This window comes from Acanthopagrus latus, chromosome 14, assembly GCF_904848185.1.
Source record: "Acanthopagrus latus isolate v.2019 chromosome 14, fAcaLat1.1, whole genome shotgun sequence".
Taxonomy (NCBI): Eukaryota; Metazoa; Chordata; class Actinopteri; order Spariformes; family Sparidae; genus Acanthopagrus; species Acanthopagrus latus.
The window spans coordinates 17,844,507-17,866,336 of record NC_051052.1 but is presented as its reverse complement, the minus strand read 5'-3'; the positions used below and the strand labels follow the sequence as shown (position 1 = coordinate 17,866,336).

The 21,830-nt window shown below is 43.1% G+C and overlaps 1 protein-coding gene and 1 long non-coding RNA gene across 6 annotated transcripts in view; both read right to left on the bottom strand.

Annotated features, from left to right (window-relative positions):
• The window catches only part of LOC119032171 (ankyrin repeat and BTB/POZ domain-containing protein BTBD11-A), a 180,088-nt gene extending 163,216 nt beyond the window's left edge, over positions 1 to 16,872 (bottom strand). The window contains exon 1 of one of the 2 annotated variants that reach the window (XM_037121058.1): positions 15,574 to 16,872. In XM_037121058.1, coding sequence (XP_036976953.1) covers positions 15,574 to 16,438 — 865 coding nt within the window. In that variant the 5' untranslated portion in view covers positions 16,439 to 16,872. The remainder of the gene's footprint in view (positions 1 to 15,573) is intronic. The other variant, XM_037121057.1, reaches the window with a different exon arrangement.
• Positions 1 to 21,830, bottom strand: part of LOC119032215 — a 1,052,400-nt gene that overhangs the window by 965,714 nt on the left and 64,856 nt on the right. The gene's annotated exons all lie outside the window — the stretch shown is intronic.

The window sequence follows — 21,830 nt, the reverse complement described above, 5'->3', positions numbered from 1 at the left end:
TGCACGTCGGCAGTACGCTGTTTTTTTTCTCTTTTTATGCATCAGGATTTGTGGGAACGAGCTGTGATGCAACCTGCTGACAGCCCGCTGTGCCTCGGCTTGTCCGTCACGTAGGCCGAGAGACTACAAGATGACACAAAGCAGGTTCAACCAGCCGGGCGGCATAGCTGAGCGAAAATAATAAACCGTAGTGTTTGATCATCGCCTGTTATCACGTGATGACATGTTGAGCTACAGGTGCTCACGCTGTCCAAACAGAGTAACCCAGCTTGGCAACAAACTCAAGGATCTGTGGGAAAATAACTGTTCCCCATGATTAATCATTTTTCTCAATCAATGGTTCGGTTTCACTTTCGACTTGAGTCCTGGGAGCTGATTTTTAGGACTCAGTGGGGGTCACAGGCTCCTGCTGTCTATTGATTTGATAATCCTCGTTCTCTCCGTCATGACTTCTCCTTCTTTCTTCATTCACAATACCTAACGTGTGGACCCGATCGATAACGTGCCGAGATTATCCATTTATCACCTCCAGAGCTCTGTCCAAAATGTCAGCACTAACATGTTGAGTGTTCAACAGGTCAGATTCTCTTGTGCCAGGATTTCTTCAACTATACATTCACAACAAGAAGAGGCGTTTGACAGATACATTAAAGCTTTCAAGTGTCATTATGTTGACTTCAATCTCGTATTTCTCTCTTTTCACAATGCTGGATTTATCCTCTGGTTAGGTTTAAGGACTTAAAAACAACGGTTATGATGATGGAAATGGTTTAAAATATCTGCTTTGGTCACCACAAAAGGGATGGAAATGTTTTACAGTCTCCTCAAAAAACACCAAAAAAAACACAAAAAAAATATCCAGTGTTGTTCTCCACAAACACAGCTGGACACGGCCATTTTACCGGGAAAAACATCTGGTTCTGGTGGCAATAAACACAGCTGGAGACATCCAGAGATCTCCTTTTTGCTGCCACAACAACCTCTGGGCATGGCACAGCTTCAAAAATTAAAAAAATATCTGGCTCTGGTCTCCAGAAACCCAGCCGTAAATGTCTCAAGGCCTTCTTAAGAACACCTGGTTTTGTCGCCATAAACACAGATGCAGTTATTCTGACTTCCCTTGAAAACACACTCCCTTGAAAATGTCCTGTGGTCTCACTGAAAACATCCAGTTTTGTCGCAACAAACGCGACTGGAATGCCCCGAGATCTCCTTATCCAGTGGTGTCACACACAAGTGTTGAAATGCCTCCTCACAGATACCCTGACGTATCTGTGGTCTGCAGAAATATTAAGAGCTAAAAACAGCTCAGGATGTGATGTTAGCAATGTGTGTAATCCCCTTCAGGTCACCCACTACCATCCCTCTCTCTCTGAAATCAGAAAACCCTGGTAGTCAAACCAATCTCCCACACAAAGACGCCAAATTTAACTGCACGCCTTCAAGGCTCCACGATTTAGCTGTTACGTTCTATTGTTTTCTAACTAATAAAAGCTGTCCTGATTAAGAAGGATGACAGCAATTAGTGGAGAGGACAAGAGTTTATGCTGAGATGGCGTCTAATTAAACAGGCAAAGGTTTGGGGAGAAAAAGTCACCAAAGGCAGCTGGGAGAGCAGCAAACCCTGCACTGACTACGCAGAGCCAAACTTCCCCTTGTTGCTTTCTTTTCAGTGTCTATCTCGCAGTCGTTACGAAATGCTCGGTGTCGGTGGGAGGACGTGTTCCTGCCCACACAATAGCAGCGAGCGAAATTGCTACATCTTTGTATGAGTCAAATTGTGAGCGGCTCAGGATGTCAAGACTGCTGAAGTGGGACTGTGTCACTGTCCCCGTTTCTCAATGAGCAGTCACTGAGAACCAGCGAAAAGCTACTGTGGGCTTTAAAAGCACAAAAAAAAAAAAAAAAGTGGCGTTCCTTTTGTTATTGTTGGTTTTATGTGTGAGTGGGCGTTCGCTCCTGTCAAGACAGGATTAAGTGGTAGAGACGGCAAACAAAGAGAGAGCAGGGGAGGCAGCGTGTGCTCCAGTCCAAGTTTAGTGGGTCCTCATCACGAAGGGTATTCCCTCAAACTGCATTACCCAGCATGCTCTGCACTTCCTTATCATTGGCCTGTTTTGTGTCGCTGCGGCACCAGATGGTTCTCCCCAGAGCAAGGAGCCTAATTTCCCCGTCGCCACCTGGGAACAGCCGGAAACTGATCCCGCAGTCGGCCCTCATTAATTAAAGGCTGTAACGGCATGCAGGAGGAGCTGTCCGTCCTGTCAGGATGAAACACGCAACACCGAAGCCCCGCTGCTGAGGACAAAGCCACCGACAGGCCACTACGTTACCGACTGTACCGGGCGGAGAAGCCATCCCATGTATCTACGGACTCCCCGAGGTACAAAAGGAAGGAGAACCATGCAGCAGCATCAACTCGGTGACCTATAACACATCCAGACACAAGCTCCTTCGGTTTGCAACGCTCAACAAAAACTTAAACAGGATTTTAACCAACTCCTCCAAGACACCGGTTCAGGTACGTGGACGACACCTGGGTCAAAATCAGAACAGAGGAAGTGGAATCCTTCACTGAACATGTAACTGCTGCGGACAATAACATCAAGTTCACGCAGGAAGTTGTTTGAGGAGACAGTGTGAAGGAGACAGAGGCCTCGACACAAAGATCAATACTCGCTGTTCGACTCTCATCAGCTGCTGGAGCACCAGCTGGGGATCATCAGAACCAGGCCGTGTCCACAGAAGCTCATCAGGGGGGCACTTCAAACCCGTGGCTACTCAAACTGGGCTGGTTTCCGGTGCATACGTGACGTGAGACGTGAGTGATACGGTCAGAAGCTTGTTTCTGTCCAAATAATCGATAAGTTTTTCATTTCATCCTTGTTATTTCCTGTTGTTATCTCCCATAAATTCCTTCCTGTTAAACCCGGTTCACACCTCAAACTGTCCGTTGAACAAATACGCTTGTGTTTCATTTTCCAAAGAAACCTGTATTACTGTTTCCAGAGAACAGGGCGTTATCAGTGTGGGCTGTTCTTGAACGCAGCATAGAGTAAACTAGCAAAAAAAAAAAAAAGTCATACTTGATGATAACGGTGCACAATCCCATTCATTCAAATGCTGCTTTCAGACTGTCAGCTTGAAGAGGAGGCTCGCTGTATGCAGTATTCAGAGGCCGTTCTCAGTACGTAACTTATAGCCACTACACAAGTATTACACAACTCAGTGCAGGCTGACAAATGAAGTGCTCATAGTCGGCTTCTGGATACAGCTGTCTGGAGGAGGAGCACTGTCTCTGTCCACCAGCTGGTAGACATCACATGTGAGGTGATTTTTTATGAAATCATCTGAATGCTAACATCATAATCTCTCTCTGATCCTTTAAAACCAACTTACTGCAGCTCCTCCACACTCCAATCACAGCCAAATTAAAATCAACAAAAAGTGTTATTGCCCTGCGGATGAATCGCTTTTCAATCACGAGGCGATGTGAGAATTAAAGATAAAACACATGAAGGGAAAAGTTAATTTCTGTGAGAAAAAAAAAACAAAATATCTTGTTGACTCCAGTAGAGCCTCTAATCACTCCTGCTTGAACACGGGGAGCAGACGAGTTCGAGCCAAGTAATCATGTCATAGTTGTCGGTAATCTGTGCTTATCGAGGGGCTGCGGGGAGCCGTCGACTAACTACCGGTGTTCACATCGAACAAAAATGTAACCCGACCAACACGCAGCCCCACAGGAAGGCGTCAAAAAAACAAGCTGAGGTCAACTGAAGACACTCCGAGCCACCGCAAGCAGAAACATAAAAGACTGTGTACACTGGCTGAAGGAGAGAGACATGAAAGACTTCCTGTCTCTGTAGGAAGTTTTAAAAAATTTACAGGAAACCTGGTCTACTGGAAAGAAGAAGAAATGTCGTTTTGCAGAATGACTGCGGCAGGAGAGGGTGAGGAGGGAGAGAGTGTGTGTTGGGGTGTAATTTCTGTCATGTATACAGAAAAAGTCTACGCAGTAAACATTGTGTTACATCAAAAAGAAGGACATGGATTTGATTCGAGCACGTCTGAGGTGCAGAGTGCTGAAGTCACAGGACTATCTGTCACGTTGCATTTTTTTAAAGTCTGGTCATTAACCGCCATTAATCATGAGCCGTTAGGTGGCCGCCCTCCTTTTGTCTCTGCTGCTGCATAAACACAACAGTGAGCATGTGGGAGCTCCCCGTGACTCAGCAGGTGTTGAAATAACAGGAGTGCAAAGTAACAGATTATGGGAATCAGTGCTAACGTTAGCAGGCTAGGCTGTCTGGTTAGCTACACAGAACAAGTGTTCCTCCTGAGGGTTGATGGCTGTAAAGGGACAAATGGCTTAAAATGCAAATGCAGCTTTTCACCGCCAAGAGCGTCTCTTAACTAGGCAGAGATGGACGGACAGGTCAGGTGTCCTGCTGCTGGTCTGCTAACTAGTCCAGAGACACTGCAGCTGGTGTGTTTACTGGGGAAACTACAGCTCACAATCCACTGCAGCTGCACTGCTGCCTGTTTGTTTCACCAACCAGGCGACCACTGAAGTTAGGGAACAGCATGCTAGCTTGCTAAGTCTTATCTCATTTGTGGTGTGTGTGATTCAATCAGCTGAACTTTTCTCGCCTTATCCCAGCAACAAAAAAAGAGTACCGCGACTACATCTAGGCTTTCTTCATGCAATCAGAGGCAGAGTCTTGCAGGAAAACAGGTGGAACTCCAGGGAAGTGCTGAAATAACATGAACAACAAGTGACGTCTAGTGGGAGCGAGCGCTCGTGTTAGCAAGCCAGCTAATCCAAGAGGGTTTTTAAACAGAGACGTGGACTAAAGAAAATGTAAATGCCAGATGAAACCTCAAATTTGTACTTAAGTGTCATCCACGATTAAATGCCCACCCAGGAGCCCAAAGCTTTGACGGTGTCTCCACAACACTGTCTTTGTCCTCTTTGCGCGATAGCCACGCTTTAAATCTCGCTTTTTGTTACCTCGTGCAAAAATAAACGTACACAGGCGCTCTGTCAAATTTCAGTTTGACTTGAAAGGGAAGCGTGAGGAAAAAAAAACGATCTGGCGGGAAGAAGTCAGCGGAGAGATAAGCGTCTGTCGCTTTCATTCATTTCTGAAGTACAGTCTGCAGAGAGGCAGGTGTCAACAGCCCAATCTGTAGAGAGAGAGCGGAGGAACCAGAGTGAGCATTCAGATGAAGGAATGAAAGAAAGTGGGCTGATCCTGATGTAAATCATATTTCTCTTCACATAAACAATTTAAACTCCGGGAGTCTGGAGTAAGTGGGAGTAAGTGAGGCGATCTGATTGATGCCTGCTGCTTTTAAAAACAGTACGTGGCGCTGGAACAATGTAAGTCAGCTACCCTGTTGCATAATTCAGCAGCGCAGGGGCTGGGTAGTAATGAGTCACCAAAGCAAACTTGAATGTACCGCTGAAGTGATATGATTACGTCCCGATGCATACCTGCTTTTTCACAATCCGTTTAATGAGGCAGGAGGGCACCCACTCGGTTTTCATTTTGCCTCTTACCAAATAATTTGAGAGCTTTTTTGTTATGGTACATATTTTGTTGATTCCAGTTGAAATCCGTCTCTCTGAGAGCTCGAGGAGACTCAAACGAGGTTGATCCGACAGCGCCTGTGAACTGGCCGTTCAAAAAGCAATCATGAAAAGTCCCAGAGAGACGAAAAACAATCCCTGACTCAATAAATGGCTGTCAGAGGATGTGATTTTTTTTTTTTTTTTTCAGGCCCGGCACCCTCATTCCCTGTCCGACGATGACATCAGCATTACAGAAAAACTAAAGATTTCACAACCGGTCGATAGCCTGAGTCATGAAGCGATGTGTGAGCTACAAACGCGGTCAAAAGCTTTAGTCATAGTCGAGTTTTCGCAGAATTCTTCATATTGGTTGCTTTTTTTTTTCCCCCATTCTGCAGAATATCACAGTCAGGTTATTTTTCTGAAGCACAAACAAGAGTGTTGTGAGCCGCAGAGCGACACACAAAAAAAGCGTTTGTGCTCGGGGTGTGATCAAAAGCCTCGGCGCAGAGTTCAAAGAACAACCACGAGCTCGGCGCTGGGAGAGCGAACGCTGCGATAACGGAAACCCACAGACGCCTGACAGGGAGGAAAACATACAGTGCAGCTGACGAGATGCAATGTGTTTTTTAACTGCGAAACGCAAAAAAAAACGGTGCGATTTAAATCTCGCAGCGACGCAGACTACGTGTTCACCATCACGGCAGCTGAATAAAAAAGTCTCGCTTTTGATTTCAAATCGTCGTGCTCTCACTTCTGCCGAGAGTCAAGTGTTTTCAGCGCCGTGCGACTGGGGAACCGTGGTCCCTGTGTGGGTCCACCGGTTCCTCGCCACAGAGATGGTTTTGGTTTCACGCCCCATGACATGGAGATACCATCTCTGAGGTTTCTGATGCAGGAGGAGCTGTGATTTTAAAGGCGTATCAAAATACTTTACCATGTGTAAACATATATTCTGGCTTCACCGGCATCATCTTTTAAAGACTTCCCCTCCCTTTAAATGTGCTGTTTACATTTTTAGGTTTATTTTTTGGTTGTTGAGTTACACTGTACTTTATTGTGGAGGTTGCAAAAACCTTGCACTGCTCTATTTTTGATGCACCAACTGTTTTTTTTACATTTCATCCTTTGCTGTTTTTACGATTTTACAGATTAATTGTTATACACTCTATTTCTCTTTCATTCCTTATGTTGACCTGTTTAATCAGACTTTACTGTGTATTCTATTGTTGTGCTTTTACATTAAAGAAAAAAAAAAAGCATTCCAGGGTCCACAATTAGTTTTTCACACCAGTTTCACACTAGGTGCACCAGTTCATCATTTCAAAAAGTGTACCCCATAAAATAATTTCAAAATGTGGAAATTCTTGTTTTTTTTCTTCATTGATATCATGGTATAAATATGAAGTTGTAACATAGAATATATCTTGTTTTTTTTAGAAAACTGGGTGAAATAACCCTTTAAAACACACACAAACAAACCATTCTAGAGTCAGTGTGAAGTTCAAGCCTGATTATTTTACTCGTGAATCATTTAAAGTAAAGCAGAAGTGAAAGACGTCTATGATCTGAAATCAAAAGAGAAACCACGACCCGACCCGACCCGACAGCCTCGGAGTCGTCTTGTGAGACTTGCTTATCAGGAAGAAAGTCCTTTGTCAAGAAGTACAGCACACAAAAAAACCCAAAACCTGTCACTTAAGTTTTTTAAGCTGGAGCAGCATCACAACTGATTCGCGACTCCCTCAAGGACGTAACTGTTGAGTTAAATGTGCGTACGGCTGACAGATAACATCAACCAGCGCACCGTCTCCTGACAGCCACTGTCACACAAATTGTGTCGCCATCAAAGGCGCCCGCTGAATCTCCAGGCTTTTGGGACGCGTGTCATCTCATCTCGCCGTGGCATCAGCCGGATGTATTTTACGTACTTGTACTGTACAATCAGGTCATTGTTTTCCCTCGTCACACACAGATAAGTCAAATAGCAAAAGGCGTCCTGTTGTACCGACTTCACGCCCATAGCAGGAGGTCAGAGGTCGACAACATGGTCGTGATTTTTGATTGCTTTCCAAAAACTGGAAGTATGTTTTTTTTTTTTCTACCGGCTTAATATCTTTTTTATTGTACAATCTAAGTTTGGCAAACGCACAGGAAACAGAGTCACGGGTTTAACTTTGTTTTCATTGTGCAGCGAAAAGAAATAATATGGCCGGAGGAGGATTATAGAAAATCACCAGGGATTTATGTTTTAGAAAAAAAAGAAACTGATGTAAGCTGTGTTTGTCAAGTGAAGAGAGAGAAACAAAATGGAGCTGAAAGGTGTGTGAATATAATAACACAACTGACACACAATGTTTATGGTAGGGAAGAAGTCTCACTACTTTACTCTAAGACAGTTAGCAGATGTTAGCCGCTAACATGTTAGCTTGGCTGTTGCTGACAGTCATTCGTATTTCTTTGTACTTTCTGAATTCATATTTCTTATTCGTCTTCCTGCTGAGTATATCTGAGGTTGAAAAAATACAAATAAAATCTAAAATTCTTTTTCTAATTCTTTTTCTAACATGCTAACATGTTAGCATGGCTCTTAACTCTGCAGATTTTCCACACATATATAGTCCTTCTCCTGAATATTTCTTGGATACTTCTTTTATACACATATTTTATTTATTTTTAAAGCATTGTGGAAGTTATTCAGCCTGCTTCCTGTTACTTTAGACATCACCGGGTGGACAAATGTACCAGTTTTACTTGGTATATGTTTATTTCTATATGTTTGCATCTGAAATGTACATTAATTTAGATTTTTGCTTGTTTATAATGTGCTTAAAAACACATTTTCTCATTTTTTTCACACAGACATTCATTTAGACTTTTGTTTAATGAACATTTAGATTCATAATGAATAAAATATGCAAAAGAGTGACATGTTCTTGTGCTGCGTTTATGTTTTCATGAGCTAATGTCAATTTCTTATGAGGACAATGACCTTCTGAAGTTTAAAATGTACATATTTGTCTAAATTTGTACATATTTAGTCACACAGCAGTTCATAGTTTCAGATATTTCTGTCAAAGAAATGTGCTTTGAAGTATATTGGCCAAAAAAAATCGTCATGTATATTCATCAGTATCTTTTACATCTAGTGTCTGTGTGTACGGTGCTCCAGTCAAAATGGAAAATGCTGACTTGCATTCAGAAGCCGTCTATCAGCAGTCTTTCATCCTGATCGGCTTCACAGTCGTCTACGCGACGCCAAGGACGACTGACGTAACGGCTTCCTTTGTCTCACCGCTCAGCAGTGAACCGTGACAGCGACGGTCCACGAGTCTGAATGTCTCAAAGACGTTTTATCGCGGCCCACACAGGCCGATCGGATCAAAGGTGCCGACGTGGAACCTGCGTAACGGGTGTTTAAAAAAGAAAAAATGAATGAGAGGACTTATCATCTTTGTTCTCTCCAGCTCCCTGGTGTTTCCCGTTGCTAATTCCTAATCTTAATGACTACCAGATAAGCACAAGTGTTAATTAAAGAGAGCTGCGTAATTATATCTCTGAGGGACCTGCGCCAGTGGCCCCTCACCAACACCTCCTCCAGCTGACACTCCAGCCTGCTTTCTCTTCCCGCACTTTACGCCCTCACAACATTAAGCATTCAGCGCTCTCGCACTCGTCTCATTATCTCATCCTGACCCACTGCTTTCACCTAGTTTCTGAAAACGGAAAGGGGGATCCACGCTCCAATGACACAGAAGTAATAAAACACCACAACATTTTTTTTTTTTTTTTGAGGGGGGGAGGGCCCCGGTCCCAAACTGCTGCAGGAGCAGAGTTATAGGTGTTTTCTTCCCGTGAAATTCACCGAGGAGGATATGAAATAAAAGTCAATATTTCCAAAAGCCGCAACTAGAAAAACGGATGCAGCTCATAAAATCTGCATCCCGTTCCGGGAAAAAACAACTTTGCATAACTTCACACAATGAAGCCTGTGGTGGAAGGGGGTGGCCGCCTTTTTTTGGTCTTCTGAAATTACCATGACATGAAAAAAAAATCCATCACGACCAGCTCGCCTGCCCAGGTTGCACCAGCACGGCAGCAATCTGTCAGCTCATCTGCGAGACCACCCAAAGGAAGGAGGAGAAGGGACAGGCGGAGAATAATAACAGAATGGACGACAAAAGGCTCTGCCAGAATCATGTGGTTATGAGTTGAGCTTATTAAAAACCACAGTGGAGGATAAACATGCAAACACAGAGCCCGCCCTCGAGCAGGAAACACAATAAAATATGGTGTGAAAGACTGAGAGCGAAGAAGGAGGGAGAGCAGACACCCTGCTGCTAATTTAATAAAGCGACTATAGCAGGCGATGCACTTCCATTATGTTGTGTCATCTGTCCTGCGGAGGACGGACCGGGTTCCTCAGGGAAGGTCAGACGTAATCAGAAGCAATCAAGTCATTCGGGATCCCAAATTTAAACGCCGCCCCGGCAGGTTTCTGGGAGCTGATGGCCGTGCCGTTTGTGTCTGACGTCACGCTCGCCGCGAGGGGAGTCGAGCGTACGTCAGGATACGTCCGCCTGCAAGAGCTTTATTTAGGCTTCCACGACGCCACAGACAGACGACAGAAGCAGTCGCTCCAAGAAACAAATATCTTCAAACTGCTTCCTTTCTGGAGATTTTCCGTTAAATAGGACGGCATTTTGGATCCCGACGAGCCGATGGCGCGTCACTTTGTTTTGACTTGAATCAAGACAAGACAATCACGCCTCTGACACCCGTCTCGCCCTTAAAGGCCTGTCGGCACAGCAGGCGTTTCAGTCACGCTGCTCGGCCGCCCGTCTCACATGCCTCTGATGGAAGAGATACACTTCTGTGGTAATCAATACAGCTGTCCACGCAGGCTGATGAATGGCTCACGTTTCACTAGAGCTCGAGCTGCAACCCGAAGCAAAGCTCTCGTGTATTTTCTAAGGTTTTCCATGCGTTACGACAGTGACATCGTATAGATTAAAGTCACTGCAGAAGACGAGGGCTCAATCTCATTTACAAACTTTACCCCTACTCCTTGTTTTCAAGTCATGAGGGCTGGTGGTTGAAATCTCCCCCTGTGAAACGGGACAACCCTTCAAGACCCTCATCATCAAGTGTCGTCGATGCCGTGTGACGTTTATCTGATGGATACAGATGAACAGTTCACGCTATCGATTGAGTCAACAAATAAGAAACATCACCGCTTCATTACCTGGCTTTATATGTGAATATTAGCGTCCCCTGCTCCTACCCTGCATTAGAGGAGCGGCACCAAGTTAAATTTGATTCTTCAGTTACGTTTCAGGTGTCGTACGCCATCATAGTTGCAACTTTGAAAGACATTGAAATGCAGGACTACACAAATCAGTATCAACAACGTAACTTAAGCTAGCTAGCAAGTTAGCTACTAGCCCTCTAACATAACAAGAACCAGGACATAGCGCGTAAATCGGAGGAGTAAGTCTAGGTGGTAGAGATAAGGGATGTAAAGGGACTGGGAACTGAACACTGGGTGAAAGATTCGATACCAAGACCTTCCTCCTCAGACAAGCTAAAGCATCTGTTGTTTGCTCAATTCAAAAAATTACCACATTTTCCAAAATCGCAACCTCTTCTTCTTCATAAAAATCAAAGGCAGAAGTAGCGTAGCATTGTTGTAGCGCTGTACCTCGTACTAAGAAAGTCAAGGTGGTTTCTGTGTTAACAAAGTGTGTGACTATGACAGAATGCAGTTTCAGTCCAGCATTTTTTAATAAAAAGTGAAATTTTAGTTAAAATCGTTAAAAAAATCATCTAAAACTATGAAAAGAATGTGAAGTTAGCATGCTAACTAGCTAGCCCCTGTCCAGACCACTAGCTGCACAGCTAACTGGGCTAACTGCAGTTACCAGAATGTTTGTTTGTTTGGAGTATGAATTGTACCTTAAAATAAGTCGACCAGCAGAGGTGGGAAATCAGAAAACACCCACATGAATCTGTGAATGAATAAATTTGGGCGGTCATCCTTCCAAAGGGGCGTCAGACCAGAAAACATCCTCGTGAGTCACTGAAACTCTCCTCCCTAAACGGCCTTTGCCTCCACCTGTAAGCAGTTAACCATAGAGGTGTCGCTAGTTTCAGAATGAGTGTTACAAGACGCACCTGCACAATTCAAAACGTCCTCTATTCTAGGTAAGAAATAATCAGAACGTACAGGTCAGACATCAGCGTGAAAACAAAGGGAGAGTAGAAACGGCTCCGTTTAGCTCAGCTCGTTACTCGGTGCAGGCAGGCTGTCACGTACGGTCAGTGGGAGTGCAGAGCAACCTGGATTTACTCATTATGTGCTGCACTGCTTTTTGTTCTGCAGGTGAAATTTTGAGCGAGAGACCACATTTCTTACAGAGAAGAATCTCTCCCTACACGTTCTCATTACCGTTCCTGGTTGGCAAAAAGCTCCAGAAACCAAACAACCACCGAGAGGACAAAGGGAACGACAGACGCGCGAGTGTTACTGATTAACATGTCGGTGATTCTGCAGGACTGACTATTCAATCTGTCTTCTTCTTCTCAAAAGGAAATTGTGGGTTGCACGTTTTTAAATCCCCACATTTTTCTGCCTGCCCTAACTGTCACAGAATGACATCACGCTGCTTTTTTTTTCTTTTTTTTTTTGTGCGAGTGCAAATTGCAGCCTCCTCTGCACCATCAGGAAATGATGCGTTCCACGGGGCGGGAGTGGAGGGGGATGAACGCTCGGCTCTGCACGCCGTCTACAGAGAAAGTACCTGTTCCTCTGCTGCAATTTTCCAGGCAGAGCAGCAGGGCCAAATATCAGCGTCAGACGGGGAGAGAGGTTTGAGAGGACGGACGAGGGGATTAAAGGGTGACAGAGAGGAAAATGTCTGTTTAAAGCTGCAACAAATAGTCGATAAATCAGTCGCTCGGTTGGCAGAAAAAGAATCAACTGTTGTGATAATCAGTTTATCGTTTCAGATGCATTTTCTGGTTCTGGCGTCTGAAACTGCTCCTCACGTGACTGTAGACTGAAAGTTTTTTTGTTAGGAGCTGCTGGTCCGACAAAAGAATACACGAGGAGGACGTGATCCGCATTTTTCTCGATATTAGTAAGACTCTTCACACTTCATCATCATCATTTCGGAGGTGGCATTTTCATGCACAAGGTAACATCTTTTCTGTTGTGCAGCCGGCAGCACAAACTGGAAGATGTTCAGTTCATGACGATGTAAAACGAGGACGATGCAGCAAATATTCACATCCGACAAGCTCGACTTCTGTACCTGCCTGCTGCCAAGGAGGTGATGTTTTCACCCCCGTGCTTTTGTTGAGGTTGATTTCTGAGCAGGACTCAGATGGAGGAAGGGCCTCGACCCAGAATAGACAGATCCAGGAGTTTATTTCTTTAATATCATGAAATGGGCTGTTTTCATGACATTTTCATTCGTTTCTCAGATGAAAGACCTCTGGCCTACTGAGATGGCTGTTATCGAAAGGGGGCTGTTGGGACTTGGCGGAGGTATACGCTCTACTGACCGCTGTTCTACTAGTAGAACTACTACAGTCAGAACTGGGCTGCAGGGATTATTGTTGAGTGAAAAATGTTAATCGTGGTTCTGGTGAAGTTGTTTTTTTTTGAGCTCAAGGTAACATCTTTGTGTTGTGAGACCAACAGTCCAAACTGGAGGACGTTCAGGTTATGATGATGTAAGAGGAAAGAAAATATTCACATCTGAGATGTTTGAAAAAACAAAATGTTTGGCATTTTTTGCTTCCTTTGCTAGAAATCATTTGTTTGTTGTAGCGTTTGTTGGTTTGTGAGCAGAATGACACAAAAAACTACTGAACAGATTTCCACCAAACTCAGATGGAGGAAGGGTCCCGACCCAGAATGGACCCCAATTAACTTTTGGTGTGGATCTGAAGGAAGGGAATTTGTTATCACTCTTTTTAACATTACAGTTGAAAGTTGTTTTTTTCTGAGAACATGCAGCAAATGTTGACATCTGAGAAGCTTGTGTCAGAAAGATGTCTTCCATTTTTGATTGAAATTTGCCTCATGACCATGTAAAGTCATCAGTTGATGGACTAGTTGTTTGTTTACCAGAGACTAAAGGGTCATGGAAAATAACCTGTTGCATGAGATTTCAATGAAATTCCTCACCATCAGTTTATCTTTCCAGGTGCTATCGTCAACAAGTAACATGTTTCTCAATAGTTTTTGACATTTTACAGACCGAATGATGGTTAATTTCTCAATCCAACGATCTTTCAGTTTGTGATTATGTAAGAGGAAGCTTGAAACATTAAAATGTCAATCTAAATCATCAATCAGTCGACTAATTACATTAGACCTACGTTTTTTGTTGTATACGACGGAGGCTAAAGGGTCTAGGATTATAGAAAAGAGTCTGCTGTGAGAGGGAAAACTGGATTAATGACACAATCTTCTATCTCAGAGCTTCTGGAACAATCTTTCCAAGCTGCACCAAATTCCTCTCAGCATCTTTGTTGTTCACCTCGACTAACTTTCTATCTGCGAGGAAAACAATCGTGCTACAACAAATTAGCTGCACCACGATATTTTCAGACTTCAGTTGGCCCTCGCGTTTTAAAGACATAACATTTCGAGTCCCTTCTGCTTTGTAGTCGGAGCCAACTCATTCAGGGCTTTTGGATAAGAGAGGGCCTGCCCACACTGACAGCTTACACCTTCTGGAGTGAGACGGTAATAGCTTTGCCAACCAGGCCAGCAAACACACGATATAAACACAAACCCTGCTCTCCGGCACCGTCACGACTCACCACTCGCACATAAACACTCATTAGCAGCCACATTCTTCACGTGGGAACACAGCAGCTTCGAGAAAGCAGGAGCTGTTTGAAGTCGCTCAGGACTAAATACCTGTTCAGACTGAAGCTCCGCACGGCTTTGAAACTGAGAGCGTTCTGGTGTCGGAGGTCTGAGCCCGGTGATTAATATCCAGCACTGTCAGGAGGGAACGAACTCAGGAAACAAATCCCAAATAACATCCAGAAACAATATTTACAAGTCGAAATGACTCATTTTATCTTAGTTTCTGCTTCTTATCTCATCATTTTGACAATTTAACTCATAAATGTGAATTTTTGTCTAATTATTTTTTGACTTTCTATTTCAGAATTTTGACTTTTGTCTCATAATTTCACATTTTTAACTGAAAATTATGACTTTTTATCTGATAATTCTGACTTTTGTCTAATAATTATGACTTTTTATCTTAAATTATGACTTTCTATCTAATCATTTTGACTTATCACACAATTTTGACTTATTATCTCATAATTATTTTTTTAATCTTATAATTGAAACTATTTATCGCATATTTGTGACTTTTAATCTCAGATATTGACTTTGATCGCATGAATTTTAGATTTATTTTACATTTTACATCATAAAGTTAGCTTTTTATCACAGATTTTGACTTTTTATCTTAAATTCAGCATTTTCATCTAATTATTTATGACTTTTTATTTCATAATTCTGACTTTTGTCCCATAATTATGACATTCAGTAGCATTTTTTTTAATCAAGCTTATTTCTCATCTTGTTTTTTGTATCACTTGCTGTCAGAAATGGGCCTCCATAGAAAAGCCCCCCGCTGTGACAGTGAACTGAGAGCTGGCAGATGTACTCAGCACATGTTTGCAGTCACATAAGCCTCATAACAGTTTAAATGTGAGTCAGATTATTGTATTGATATTGTCACTGTGCCCTCTGACAAAAGAAGCTTCTCAGGTTCAAAACTGTGAAGAAAATGAGAAACTCTGGACATGAAGGTGCATGTTTGCGTCTGAAGCAGCCACCTGTTCCTGGATAAATCTGCTAACATGTGGAATGAAGGTGTTTCTCGGCTGGTTTCAGGGGGGAAACTGGATATGACATGTGGCCATTCAATCACTGATTTCTCTCTGTCGTGTCTTACCGCTTGAATTCTTCCCACAGATGAGGTGCTGGTAGTGCTGCAGCAGCCCCCACACCTCCGAGTCGTTGTTGATGGCTTGCTCCAGTGACTCCAGCGTAAACTTGGGGATCCCGTTGTCCCTCTCCACCAGCGCGCTGCGCAGGACGCGGCTGAACACCTCTCTGAACAGGCTCTCCATGCACGCGGTGAGGTATATGGCAGCGTGCTCGTGGATCCTGAGCGCCACCCGGCTATCCACCATCCACCTGAAGAACTTCCCCACGGAGAACACCAGCCCGCAGCGCTCCGACTTGCCGCGGCTGAACTTGTCCCCGGTGCTCATGTTGTAGAGGGACAGGGCGCTGAGGGCCGCCGTGATGCAGTTGACGGAGATGGTCCATGAGAGCACCACCTTGATGGCGCTCTGGATCTCGTGCTTGGTGCACTTGGCGTAGCGCAGGCTGAGCCGCTGCGCCTCCCGGGCCACCCTCACCAGCGCGCGGCTGATGAGGGCGGACAGCCGCGCCAGGACCTCCGGCGGCGGGTTGCCCACCATCAGCTCCTCGTCTTTCCTCAGTGCGCACTCCACCTCGCCGAGGCTCCATGGCACGTCCTCCAGCTCGGGCAGCTTGGCGCACTGACCCGAGCACTCCAGTATCTCCGTGTCCTCCGCCAGGACGGTGTTGACGGTGTCCAAACTGTTCTGTCGGCTGTGCATGGATTCGGTCAGATGCCAGCAGTTGCCCCCATGCGAGACGGACTGATGCGTGTCGGAGCAGCACAGCGACACGCTGGACGACCTGACCGAGTCCGCGGCTCCACCATAACCAGAATCAAGCGTTAAATCCTCCAGCGTCCTCACGACTGTCTTACCCTTGCCTGCCATAACTGCACCGCATACTGTTGGGTATGCTTGGTTTCCCAGTTAAATGCCACAAACTCGTCTCCTCCTCGTCCCCCGAGCGCGTAATTGTATTTCCCCGCGTAAAGAGTGAAAACGACGCACAGTGAGCCTCTACTTTCCTTCCTCTGAGCGCCTGGATGTCTCCGATATCCTCCTGAACACAACTTCAGACGCGTAACCCGAGAGCGCACAGAGCCTCCGCGCTCACGCTGCAACAAGCGCAGCACGGGCAGGACTCCGCTCGGAGAGGAGGAGGAGCCTGCAGCCCCGCGGGCAGCCAGCAGCCAATCAGCGTCTGCGCCAGCTGTGAGTGACACACCACACAACCTGGCTGCTGCTCTCCACCTGGTGCGGCTGGAACAGAGCTGCAGAACCACAGACGCGGAACCACGTAAGGCCCAATGACAAGAGGAGACGTGAAGTGAAGCAATGAGACACAAGCAGCAGATTCATCTGATGTTCAGAAACTACAGGTCATCCCGCTGTTTACTCTGCTTTATTTATTATTTACAGACCATTTGTATGGAAGCCAGGAAAGGAAGAGAAATAATGAAGACTTAAAAAAAAAGAAAGAAATTAAAAAACAACAATAATCTAATTTTAAATCCCCAAATATGAGGGGAAAGATTCATTTTTTCTGTTGTAACGTTGACTTTTTATATTATGACATTTCTGTCTAATTATTTTCACTTTATAGCTAATATTTATGACTTTATATTTAATATGTATGACTTTTAATCTCATAGTAATGACTTTTGTATTTCGTAATTTCGATTTTCATCTGATGATTGTGACTTTTTATCTCATAATTTTTCATTTTCATATAATTATGTGGTCTTCTGTTGTCACAATTTCAACTATTTGACACAAATACAATTATTCATCTCGTAGTTATGACTTTTTTATCTTAAAATATAATTTATATATATATATTGTAATATTCATTTATGATCTCATCATTTAAACATTTTATCTCCTATTTATGACTTTTTTTAAATCATAATCTGAAATTCTACATCAGAATTATGTCTTTTTATCTCATAATTTAATTTTGTACCTGATAATCATGACTATTTATTTAGTATTTCAGATCTCATAATCGTGACATTTAATAATCTCATAATTCTGACTTTTTTTTTAATCAAGCTTATTTTTCATCCTGTTGTTGATGTTTAGCTGTCAGACATGAGCTTCCATAGGAAACAGCCCACGCTGTGACAGAGATGAGAGGAGACCCAGACGTCCACAGCACAGTTCTATTCTTCTTCCCTCTCGGTAACTTCAGGTCATGCGGTTGTTTAATCTCCTTTCATTTCCATCCACACGTCTCACCACATAATCGCAGCAGCTCTGTGTCTGTGGGAGACGCTCGCTGTGCAGTTTATCTCCACAATTAGGATCAGATGCACACATTTTAACCACCACATTGTCAGGAGCCTTCAAGTCAATCAGTGACTCATACGGACTCTCCATTTCCCACATAATGAAGATTTGACTTCTACACTGTGTTTTGATAGTTGCAAACATTGTCTGAAGGAACCTCTGCAGAGATGACAGCGTCCTGCAGTGAGAAGCTGCTGTGTGTCGTCATGCTCGTCCACCTCTAGTGTGAAGTGAAAGTGAGTCTGCAGCTTTTCTCCCAGGAACACCATCAGCTTTAACCTCCCTATAAATATTTCACCATCCAAAGCTTTTTGTGTGTGTGTGTGTGTGTGTAAGAGAGATTTAGAGATGCTTCAGACGGGACCTGCAGTCCTGCGTCAAGGTTTAGCATCGCTTCATCGTGAGGTCATCGGATGATTTATCCATCACAACACAACATTTCTGTCGGGTCCACGATAACAAAGATTGAGCAAGTCGGATTCTGAAGAGCATGCTGAGAGGGGAACAGTTGGTGGAACGATGATTCATCCATTCTGCCGGGGCTTCTCCTTGTACGTCTGAGCTGGACCGACCATCTGTCCACGCTGCTGCCCGCCATGCCACAGGGCCTTTTCATATTCTTAGCATGACACTGCAGTCACCACGCCAGAACTGAAGAAAAAAAAAAACTCACTACACTGGAATATTTGTGTTTTCTTTTGTGACGCCCACCCAACTCTCACAGAGTGACTGACAGGGAGAAGTGTAAAACAAATCATGTCGGTATCTTAGCGTCATTGTTTGGCTGACAAATGATAAACAAAAGCGGCACCATGCTGCATGATGGATCTCAAAGCCAAGACCCTCCGCATGGAAACACATGGAGCCTCTGAATGCTGTTGGATGGAACTTTTCTGGCGAAGACGGACGTGTTTGTGAAGATTTTTTTTTTTCTTTTATTGACTGAATATTGAATCGCTTAACTGTCAACGTAAGGGATGAGACGGAAATACTCCAACAAGAGCTCCACTGAGAAAATGAAGGATTATTTAAAGGTCTTGCGATCGGAAAAAGTAAGATTTAATTCATAGACAGGTTGTACTGAGAAAATGTGCCTTTGAATACAGACACACCAAACATAGAAACATTCCTGCTCAGACCTGTGAGAGCTGACCAATCAGAGCACATTGTCGACAGAGGTGCTGCAGTCAAAGACAATATGAGACAATGTGATTCTTGAACATTAAGGGTGCAATATGTAATTATTGTAGACTGTGAAGATGTTTCTGAAGTTGTTTTTTTTTTCTAAATCTGCACACTGCACCTTTAAAGCCCTGTGTTTTTTATTAAATGACAATAATCCATGTTGCCTAAAGAGCCTCTGTCTCAGCAGATGTCATCATCAGCACATCCCCTTCTCTCTGCCGGTGACATTAACTGACTTCATCTCCAGCAGTCTGCCACGAGCTCTTGATGCAATGCAGCACATCTTGCTGACTAACTAAGGTGAGAGCGGTGGAGGTGGGCAGCTGTCAGCTGCTTCTCTACATGCTCTGTGGTCCTCCAGAGCTTGTCCTCACGTATTAAGCGTTGGTTGCCTGGTAACAGCAAAATGAACATGATTTCTCCACGGCGAGATGATAGATGTTAGTGTTTTGCCAGCAGAGTGTGTGTCATGTAAACGTGCTTCCTTGGTCATGCAGTCATGTTTTTATAATTTGGGATACATTCAACCTTGTGGGTTTTTTAGATTAGTTTATGTCTGAAATGTGCTTTGTGTAATTATGTCTGAGTATATTGCTTTACACCATGTTAGCTGTATTGTGAATATATATATAGTGAAGCTTTATCTTTGGCTTGTTTAAAAACCATTAATACACTTCTGTATTTTGTTTTGTTGTTCAAAAAATGTATTTTCTTCTTCTGAACCTTGACTTTTAACAGAATTTTGCAGCCTATTATTAATTGTTATACTATTATCCAACAACATTAATAATAACATGCATGTGTTTATGATTATAATACAGAAACTCTGTGGAAATGTTGGTCTTTTAAGTGAAAAGCACTAAAGAAAAATGCGGTTCACATCCACTACAGACTGATTATTATCATGTGCAGGAGAAAGTTCTCATCAGACAGGCAGAGAGCTTCAGTGGTGTGGTGTCATACTGCCCCTCAGTGGACAGGATGCAGTACTGCAGCGCCTCTACAGGCCACTGGCTGCAGTTTGCATCTTGCATAATTGTCAAGCATTTTTATGTAAGATATTTCTGTGACGCATTTAGACATTATGTCATATATTAAGGCAAATCACATAAAAATAATGATTTTACAATAACAGTCAAGATAATAGTATATGTTTTGTTTTTTTTTTAATATTACTTTATTATGTTGTTCATAATGTCAGCATTATGACAATATTGATATGCTTCTTGGTCTAGACAATAAATACTAGCACATATATTACTACTACTCCTCTTAATAACAGAGACCATGAAGTAAACTAGGGAAAGAATGAAAAAATATAAAATTAGTTAGTATAGTGATGTACATAGGGTATACAAAATGATCTGCTGCGTAATAGAGAAGATATAAGGGACAACTCTTACAACTTCTATAAGTTATTCAATAAGTTATTGCATATATATGACACGGGTCCACATAAGCAGATATAGAGTGAGAAGATAAAAGGAAGTGTCAAATGTGGCAAAACAGTTTTCACTTGTGCAGATATATTAAACAATCTAAAAGAGGAAACAGTTGATGTTGAAATGAATATGGTTGACGTAATCTTGTGTTTTAGTTAAGATAAAATGGGATATAAAAGGTTTTAAATAATCAAAGAATGAGAATAATCAGAAACCAAGCCAAGTTCCTGCACTTCATGATTAATATAGCACCACCTCACTGAATGTAAAACTCAAACTTTAACACTGCAAAATGTGAATGTAGTATTTATTATAACAGTCTTAAGACTTTTTTTTAAGTTTGTTCTGTTTTGTTTGCGTTTATTCCTTTATTTGAACATGTGTATCATGAAGAAGAAAAATATCGTATCTGTTCTGCAGATTTAAGATATAACGTTCGCTTTAATCACAACTAATCTGAAGTTGGCTTTCAAGGTGCCTCTGCCTCATACAGAACTCTTTATGAGTTTTTGCCAGCTGACTAAATGAATTAAATAAACAAACTGACCTCAAAGGAAACACAGTTTGATGCTATTTGACTTTGCTTTTATGTGGTGTACCCTGCCACCTTTCTAGCTTCAAACAGTGACCTGAGGACCTTATCTTCCTCTGAGAACAGCTTGTTTATAAAGTTACGGAAAGTTTATATTATTAACCTCATTACTGTTGTTAATATTAAAAAGTCTGACTTGGATTTCTTCTCCTAAACTACACAGTGCCACTCTAAACTGCACAACTGATTTCTCATATAAAGTGCGTCAGCGGCTTTCAGCCTACTACCTTACTACAGTACTACAAACACACCCTCACACACATGTTGAAGAGTGAGGGCGGATCATGCCAGACTTCACGTGCTGATCCGGGTTCTTTTGTCGTCAGCAGGCCGGTGAGCTGTGCAGGATGACACCCAGAGGGAGGAGGAAGGGAGGGAGTCAGTCACAGCTGGGGTAAAGAAGGGTCAGTCTATGTAATGATGCCATGTAACTACTGCACGACATTCACATTTATGTAATAATTTGAACATACAGGATAAAAATAATCTGATCATTATTAACAGTGATGAACAACAAGCATATTAGCATAATATAGGTAAACACAGCCACGAAGAGGGAGAGAAACTCCCCCAAGTTCCCCAGACTCCCTTATAAAATCGCTCAATTTTGTGAATTGATGAGTTAGGAGGAACTTTATAAACGTTTTGAAGCGCCGTGTCTGATAAATTCTTAATTATTTGGACTTTCTTGTAAATTCGGCTTATGTTATAGCCTCGTTTTAACACCACTAGTTACTATTTCCATGGTGACAACAACCCTGCTTTTGCACTA